The 9,268-nt window shown below is 39.7% G+C and overlaps 1 protein-coding gene and 1 pseudogene across 1 annotated transcript; both read left to right on the top strand.

The window, feature by feature from the left end:
• Positions 1–1,037: 1,037 nt before the first annotated feature.
• Positions 1,038–4,571, top strand: LOC112289115 (casein kinase 1-like protein HD16; annotated as a pseudogene).
• A 1,148-nt stretch (positions 4,572–5,719) lies between these two features.
• Positions 5,720–8,259, top strand: LOC112288468 (uncharacterized). Its single transcript, XM_024532663.3, has 2 exons — positions 5,720–6,169; positions 6,566–8,259. The coding sequence occupies exons 1-2, from the start codon at positions 6,058–6,060 to the stop codon at positions 7,702–7,704; spliced, it is 1,251 nt and encodes a 416-aa protein (XP_024388431.1). The 5' UTR covers positions 5,720–6,057; the 3' UTR covers positions 7,705–8,259.
• Positions 8,260–9,268: the final 1,009 nt, after the last annotated feature.

The raw sequence follows: 9,268 nt of genomic DNA, 5'->3' as shown, positions 1-9,268 counted from the left end.
ATATGGTGCAAATTGGTGGAATCATGTTCAATCCATTGCATAGGCTTAAAACACATATAATATAAAGTTAAATCATATGTACATATAATATAAATAAAAAGTAGTATATATATATGATATTTTCCAAAAAAAAAATACATTTATCTATATAAATTATTCAATATACTATTATAATGTCCAAAAGTTTCTATGTATTTATTTCTTATTTTTATAATATTTTTTTCATAAATTAATGAAAGGCAAATTTTGTTATTTTGAAAATCTCATATCTCCTAAACTGTAAACTTGCTGAAAATTTTAAACATACCATTGGAATCAAAAGCATGACAAATAAGGGAGTAGGTCAAATTAAAAAATCAAAACAACAAAGTACACAAAAAGTCAACAAAAATTTGTATCAAGACAAATGCCTTAAATCTCAAAATTAAAAAATATGTATAGGATTTCAAGACCATCACTAGATTCCTAGACCCTTAAAATAAGAGGGTAGGTCGAATCAAAACTTCAAAATTCCTATTCATATACAAAGTCAACTCAAAAGTTAAAATAGTCAAACACTTAATAACTACAAATATATATAATTTTTGAAAACTTTAAGTACATATTTAGAATTGGCAACCCTCAAATAAATCCAATGGACTTTTCAAAAATTTCAAAAAGCCTCATATAACAAAAGTAAAAATCCTAAACTCCAAGTCAAAGTAGCTAAATCTTCCAAACTATAAACTTGTATAGGAAAAGAATTATACCATTGAAATCCAAGACACCATAAATGGGGGGATAGGTCAAGTCAAAAATCAAAAATAATGATGCCCAAAAATCAGGGACATCCTTATAACCCTAAACCCTAAATCCTAAACCCCTAAACTCTAAACCCTTAATTACCTAAACCCTAAATCCAAAACCCTTAACCTGTGTCTCGAGCTCGTTCCATTGTGATTTCACTCTTGGGATGTGATTATTAGTGTCGCAATCACCTTTCTGTATTTCTTATTTTCATCATTCAAATGTGATTAGAGCTTGTCTCCTAAACTACCATGGTTGGCATGGATTCTTTCTTCAATACACTTGGTGGCAACCATGGTATTCGTCGCGTATATTACAAAGGTCGACAAGGCAACTACTATGTCATGGTGAGTCACCTATTGAATTGTTGTAGTCCAAGCAGACCTTCAGTTTTCATGTAGTTGTCTTCTTTTCAAACTTGTTTCATGATTTATTTATTTATTTATGTATTTATTTATTTATTTATTTTAATCCAATTTTGACTTTGTTCATATGCTGTAGGTTATGGATATGCTTGGACCAAGTCTTTGGGATGTTTGGAACTCTTCAAGTCAAGCGCAAGTATTTAGGGTAGTTCGTTCTGACTGAGCAGGTATGTACATGGAGACATGAAGCCCGAGAATTTTCTCTTGGGATAATATAATATACCTGAAGAGAAGAAGCTTTTTCTTGTATATCTCGAGCTTGGTGAGTTTTCAATATTGTTGTGCTGCAATTCGTTCTCTGTTCACACATTAACAACTTTCTTCGCTCCAATTTGGCATTACATCAGTTTTTTTTTTTTTTTTTTTAACATCTATTAACTGTTACATGAAGAGCATCTGGACTGAGAATTGGATGAGTTTATTACTGTTACGTCCATGCACAAGTCAATTTCACACCAAGATTAACATCTTTCTCTCATATATGCAGCTATTCAATGGGGGGATGGTACAACCGGTCAGCATGTAGAATATCACCAAAGGCCTGATGTTTTTTGGTGAGGCTCTCTCCCCCCCCCCCTCCTTGTCCTGATCTGTAGTTGCCATTCATATTTTGGCGATTGAGAGCGATTATTTTGCTTTTGAGCTATATTTTGATTCTGTGTAATTTCCATACATGCAGTGGAACTGTTCGCTATGCAAGTGTGCATGCACATATGAGAAGGACTAGGAGTAGGAAGGACGACTTGGGATCACTAGCTTACACTTTGATATTCCTTCTGTAGGGTAGTCTTCCTTCGCAAGGTTATTAGGTACCGATCAACTTTGTAGCTAGTAGCTAATGAAGAAGTAATCAATGCAATATATATATATTTTTATTTATTTATTTATTATTTTTTTTTTTCTTCCTTCCTTCCTTCCTTCCTTCCTTTTCACTATTTTTCATTTGGACGTACTCTATATATTTGGTTTTGTAAGGCAACAACAAAGGTTTTCTGGTGTGGAAGAAGAAAATGGCAACATCTCCTGAAATGTTGCGCTGTTTTTGCCCAATTCCGTTTTTAAACAGACATTTTGGAGATAGTCGCAAACATAAAGTTCAATGAAGAGTCAAATCACGGCAAGCTCGTTCTACTCTTCGATTCCATCTTGGGTCCTAATCCTACTGTGAGACCCATAAACACAGATAGTATTGAAAAGGTGCATTCTATGACCTTCTTTTGCTTCGTTTTTCCTGTCCCTACACTGAGGATTCTTTTTTTGAACCTACTCTTCATTTGATCATCATATTAATAAAGCCTTTTGTTTCTAGTATTCCATACAGGTTGGTCAGAAGAGAGGGCGAATCAGATGTTGAAGAAGATAAGGTTGACCAACCTAAGAAAAAGATCTGATTATGAATGCCTACAATTCAATGGATTACAATGTTTACAACCCTCAGTGGCCAAATAAAGCAGAGGTAAGGGGGTGCAAGCTTTCATCATTGATGTTGTGTGATGTTGCTCAGTTAGGCATGAACCCGATCATGTGTGTATCATCGATTTTGACTTTGTTTTCCTGGATGTCGATCAGTAATTCTGATTTCTACGACATGCGTTTACTTTCAGCAAGCAGCCTGGATTCGAACAGATCCATTTACTGAATTTTTATTCCTATTTTTGTTTCAACGTGCAGGTATCACTACGATGCAGTTGATTCTCGGCTTATGGAGCACGTAGAAAAGGATAATGAAGACGGTTTGTATATAAGTAGTGTGGCTTCTTGTACAAATCTATGGGCTCTTGTTATGGATGCGAGGACAAGATTTATTGCTCAAGTTCATGAGCTGTCGCATGTATTCGCCGTCCTCGAATGCATGTGGGTTTATTTAGAAATATATTTAAAAATTGGTACCTGCGGTCTCTCGGAAGGTATAACAAGTTTTTTTTTTTTTTTTTTTTTTTTGTTGTTGTTGTTGTTGTTGTTGTTGGGATTTTTGTGTTGATGGAGAATGTGGACTTTTTGTTCATTTCTAGGTTTTCAAGTTTTTTATGACACATTTATTTTATATATTTTGTTGCTTTGTTCGGGCTGTTGGTCCATTTTGTGTATTTGGCTTTGTTTGTATTTTTTTATTTTGTGTTGTATAGAATGTGTCGGTTATTTGTGAAGGAGTGCTGCTTCCCTTGGCTCACATGAAATGATGAAAGCTATTGCAGTCTGAGGTATGCAGCAGTCAGTAATCTTGAATTGAGGACTTGAGAATGAGTGGAGGCATGAAAGCAATTGTGAACTGAGCTTCACAATTTGTGAGTGTTGTAAAACCCCTTAATCCTAAAATCCTAAAACCCTAAACCAAGTTTATCTAGTCCAGTCAAAGATGAAGTTGTGATATAAGGTGAGGTGAGTCAGACTCCAAGCTCGAATTCCAAACATTGGAGGTAATCTTATGCTGGATCAAAATTCGGCTGCCCAGTGTTGATCTGTTTTTTCTTTTGAAGTGAAGTTGAGGCAGTCTTTGGACGATTTGCATTGTTTTTGTTTTTTGTTTTTTGTTTTTTTTTTTTTTTGTTTCTATTTTTTTTTTTTTTTTTTTTTTGTGTGTGTGTGTGTTTGCATGTTCCTTATTAGGTCAACTCTTGTTTACTCCACCACCTGCATAACATATCAATTTGTGTCTAAAAGTCTACATGCTTCCATGTGTGTGTGTGTGTGTGTGTGTGTGTGTGTATGTATGGTTCCCAATTAGAGGTGGTTGACGGATTGTATACTAGGCTCAATGAGATGACTAAGATTGAACAGATGTCATACCATATGATTCTATGAACCCTAAACCCATACTGCCACCGTCTCCTAGATGCCACTCTCATAACCCTTCCCCTGGTCGCCTAATCTTCCAATCGAAGGCTGCCTCAAGCTTCATAGAAGAGCAGGATAGTACGGCGCATGTCTCAATGAACACATCGTTTAGGTTTGCTTGCAAAGCAAGGAGAGAATGAGCGGTCGGAAGGCAATTCGAGGTTGGGAGAGATGGAAGTGTGGCCAATGAGATGCAACCGAGGGTAGAGGGTGGAGAAAGACGTGAAGTGAAGAGGAGCAGGGACTTGCGAGGGAGACAATGGCAGTGTTGTATAAGTAGTAGGTTTAAGGTTTCGTGGACGGAGGAAAAAAGTCGATGTTTATGAGCGACGGAGCGGGGAAACTGGCATTGCTGGACAGGGGAGTTTGTCTTCGCTATCGTTATATGAATCGATGGATGACTACATGCCTATGTCGCAGGATGTGCAAGCGCAGCATGCAATTTGGCAGTGGACCTCGTTCTTGTCCACGGCGATGCACGATGCAGAGGTGTCTCGAGATGACACGTTCGGTGGGGTGTACTAGAAGAGCCACAGCTTTTGGAGGTAGGATTTAGGATTGCACGCATTCAACAATTTCTTTTGGAGCCTGCCGAGGTTGTCGGTGTCTAAGGGTGAGTTTTTGAGATTTTTGATGACAAACGAGGAGTCACGGATTGAGGCGGGGAGTGGCCAAGGGGGCTTTTATGAAGAAGCAGGAAGAAAGCAAGTTGAACAGACATGCGAGGGTTGAACTTGGGATCGGCATCACTGTTGGAGGCTGAGGAACTTGATCGCTAGGATTACACACATTTTTTGATGCATTGTTCAACAATTTTCTGTCATCGAACAACGAGGACGAGGAGGCATGGCTAGTGATAGATATGTATAGATGCAATCAGTTTTGGATGTTGGAATTCTAGGTGAGGCGATGTATAAGAGGGAGGAGCCATGATTGGACGGAGGGCCCATTTGCCCATCCGGGCGAGAAAGCTAGACATTACAATCTACGGCGGTATGACTATTCGGGGACAACATGTACGGACTTTTAAAAAAGGGAGATCTTGGAGAGGCGATGCATGCGAGTTTGGCTACATTTAAGCATTTGAGTATTGGCTGCATCGGCTCGGTACTTAGACGTAGTCGTATAAGGATGGAAAGAATTACCATCGTCGAGTGTGGTTTTTCGTGCATATGTCAAAGTAGCTGCGGTGGATGCCTGCAGCGGCACAAGAAGTAACGATGAGAGATCAGGTTTAGGGTTTAGGGTTTAGGATTTTACTCCCCTCTTTTTTATTTGGCACTAATATTTGTCAATAGCCTAAGTTACATCACTCCACATCCATCTTTGAAATGACCAAATGTAGCAAGCTTTTTAATATATTGAAAATCCACAGTGATTCCTGATGTTAGGTCAGTGGATAAGTAACACATGTTATTTTCTGGAGATTGCTTTTTCATAAGCTGCATATGTCATATGCTCAAAAACCAACGTGCCTTGTTATTAAAATATGAATAATATTAAAATATTCACAAAGAGACCCTAAACCTGCTCACCACATAAACCAATACATCATGATATGGCCATGGTACCCAGCTGAAAGTGATTGCGGACATTCAAATGCCTTGTCCGGACTTACCGCGGCATTCAATGTTGTCGGTAAGGGTCATTTGTCAATACGCGCACTGCAGTCAACTTGGATTCCATGTCGATCACCAGGACAGCTTCAGACCCGAATCTATCCTCTGTGAACTTTCGGCACCTCCATTATATAATTAGCAACACCAGTCCTTCAGTTTCATCATCAACTGTTACAGCCAGCCGACTTGCCAGCATAGTTTCATTCTAGAGCACCAACTTGCGTAAGAGATCAGCTTAGGTATTTGCAGTTAGTTGCCACTGAGTTCGCTCGCTTGTGTGCAGATGAGGAGACGCTAGCTACTAGTTCGATACAAACAGGCTTCGACTTGAGACCTCCTTCGGTATCAACTTCCCATCGTCGAGAGTGTTTCGAGCCTGGGGTTGAGTCAAGATGGGTGCCGAGTTTGGTGCGCAGGGGACGGCTGCCTTAATCGACAATAAGTCGATCGCGGTTTACAAGAAGGAGTTTGAGAATCAGCGCTCGAAGCATAGAAACGCTACTGGTGAGTTTTGACTTGAAACGTTCATGGTGTTAACCGTCTGTGGTAGTCGCTTTTCGACACATAGTGCGTGGTTTTTAGAGGCTAAAAATGTTGTTGGAATGTTTGTGGTTTATTTTAAGGCTCATCCTCTCTGTAGCTTTGGATGTGTTCATTAAAGGAGGAAAAATATAGTTGCAGTTTGATCAGTTGTCGGAGCTCTGTTAATTCACTAGTTGTGACCGCTAATATTGTCAAAATTCTTGCACCATTTTCATTTGAGGAAATAGCGAGACAGAAATGCAAATCTCAATCTCACAACAGAAGACGTGTTAGATTTTGGACATTTAGAGTTGCTGGCTTCTTTTTGTTCTTTTATTCCGGAATTTATTGACGAACTTGTGGATTCCAATTCTGCAGAGGCTGAGATATGTCTCCGAGTGAAGGAGCTCATCAAGAAGCGGCTGAACGGCATCGTGGACGAGGAATGCCGCAAGCGAGTGATGGACCTGACGACGGTGGCCCTATCGTCCTTGAGCTCCACGGTCATCCCCTTCAGCGGCGTCGCAGTGGTGGTGGCCGCGACCTTGATCCAGTGCCTCGACTTCTCCTTAACCCTGGGCCTCATCCCGCTGCTCAACGTGCGCTCCTTCAACGACCTGCGGGACATGAGCAAGAATGTGGGTAGGTCGATCAGGAACTCGGGGAAAAGCTCGGTGATGGCGGGCGTGGAAACCGCCGTGCTCGAGGTTCTGAAGAAGCTCGGGCTCGGAGACTGGATCTGGACGGAGATTCTGAGGGACATTCTGTTAGAGATGATCGGCGACTCCGCAATGGACGTCGTCTGGATCATGACGCCGCTGCTGACCGTGCCCAAGTACATGATGCACCGGCACCTCATCAAAAAAATGTACCGCAAGCTCGGTGACAAGGCGGAGATCGTGCATACCCAGTGGATGGAGGAGAATTGCGTCACCAAAGTCGCTGTGCAAACCACGGTCGTCTCTCAAGTCGTCGACGGCATGCAGGTTGACGCGTTTGGAAACGTCCAAGGCATTCACATTCAAACGCAAGAGGTTTCCGCTACGCAGGTTGCAACCAGCAGCGGTGCCCAAACAAACGGATACCATCAGCAACAAGCGCAATCTCAGCAATGGTCGCCGTATCCTTCCTCGAGCCAAGCTCCCTGTTATATTCATATCGCTAACCCTGTTATGATGCCGGGCACGGCTCCCAGCTACGCGCCACAGCCTCAGCAGATGCCACCAGCAACCGGCTCGAATTATTTCCAGCCGCAGGCTACACTGCAGCCGACGGGGATTGTAGACATGGGATACGCGCCGCCTGCGAACTCTGCGTACTTCCAACCTCAGCCGACGGGTAGCTTTGTCATGGGATACGAACCGCCGAAGAACTCCTCGTTCTTCCAATCTCAAGTCGGAGGACAGTTCCAGCCTCAAGCAGCCGGATACTATCAGGCAGCGGCTGCAGCGCAAACATACACTTCGCTACCCAATCCGACTTATGTCCAGCAGCTGCCAGCTTATGGAACTCAATAGGGTCAGCCCATGTATCCTCAAGGGCAACCTCATGGATATCCTTCCGTTCAAATGGGAGAGTGCATTAAGCCGCAAGCACAAATGGTGGTGTGTCCGCCTGGAGGAACTCAGCAAGCGTATCTTCCTAATCAACCTGAGTATCAACCATTGGTTCAGCAACCTGATCTGTGGTACCAGACAAAGGCAAATTAGTGATAGTTGCAATCGAGTTGATACTATTTCTGTTACTAAAACAAGATGAAAACATGAAAGCAAGATAGACATCATTTGTTGCATACAAAAAGTACCGGAAACCAAATGAAGGGCATTTTTGATGTCTTAGTTAAATGCTAGATAAGTCACAGCTTTCAGTACAAATAATATGGGACATTAATCACTTCTCTTCCGGAAGTGGAACTTAATTCTCAAGTGAAACAAGACCTAATATCCTTAAAAGTGAAAAAAAAATATTTGTAGGGAGAGGTTTTGTGAAGATGTCTGCTGCCATTTGCTCCATGGTACAATACTCTAAACTAATTTGTCCTTTCTCCACACATTGTGTAATAAAATGATGTTCTGTATCCTAATGCTTTCTACAGCTATAGTATATTGGATTCTTGGCAATAGCAATGGCATTCTGATTATCTTTATAAATAAAAATCTTTTCTGGCTTAAGAATGTCATAATCTCTAAGTATTTTACAAAGCCACAAAGTCTCCCTTGTTGCAGCAATCAAAGTTGCATACTTTGTTTTTTGCTAACAAAACAAAAACTAAAGAGTATTTTTTGCTTAACCAAGTGATAATTATTCTACCTAATATAAATGCACAACTTTCTATTAAATGGCACATTTCTACACAACTTGCTCTATCTACATCATTGTAGTCTACTAGTTACAAATTTGTTTCTTTTCTTCCATATTTTAATACCAAATATTTTATTCATTGCAAATAAAAAAATATTTGTTTGATTCCTTATTAATGTGAAACATATAGATGTGCCATGTATTGAGCAATGTATTGATAAGAAAATATAATATCATACCTTTGACTATTTGGAAGATATAATAACGAACTTTAAGCTTTTTGATATAACTTTAGACCTTTTGCATCTAAAAGCTCATCATTCTCTTGCTTAATATCATGACTTTGTACCATTGGTGTTGTAATTGCCTTTGCATCTTTCATCCCAAATTTCTATAACTTTAAACAAATGTACTTAGTTTGGTTCAAATTAATAGTATCATTTTTCTTATCTTACAAAAAATCAATGCAAAAAAGATACTAGGTTCACCAAGGTCTTTCATCTTGTAACACTTTTGTAATTCATTCTTGTATTTCATAAGGATATCAAAGTTCTTGCCACTAATAAGTATATCATCAATATAGATAATTAGTGTAAGAATTAATTTCTCAATATATATTGTCTACAAAAAAAGGTCTAATTTTGAGAGCTTCCAATCCAGATTTAATAAAAATTTATTCAAACTCTTATTCTATCCATTTCCAAATTACTTCAAATTATATAAAGTCTTTAGCAATTGTAACACCTTGCCTTTATATTCTAATAGAACTTCCAAACCTTC

Source organism: Physcomitrium patens, chromosome 11 (assembly GCF_059467195.1).
Source record: "Physcomitrium patens ecotype Gransden chromosome 11, ASM5946719v1, whole genome shotgun sequence".
Classification (NCBI taxonomy): Eukaryota; Viridiplantae; Streptophyta; class Bryopsida; order Funariales; family Funariaceae; genus Physcomitrium; species Physcomitrium patens.
This window is presented reverse-complemented; position numbering and strand designations above follow the sequence as displayed.

Excerpts from the sequence above, each read along its gene's own strand:
- LOC112288468 (XM_024532663.3), top strand. The coding sequence starts at position 6,058 with ATGGGTGCCGAGTTTGGTGCGCAGGGGACGGCTGCCTTAATCGACAAT. Across the intron at positions 6,170-6,565 it reads GAAGCATAGAAACGCTACTG|AGGCTGAGATATGTCTCCGA; the intron begins GTGAGTTTTGAC and ends CCAATTCTGCAG.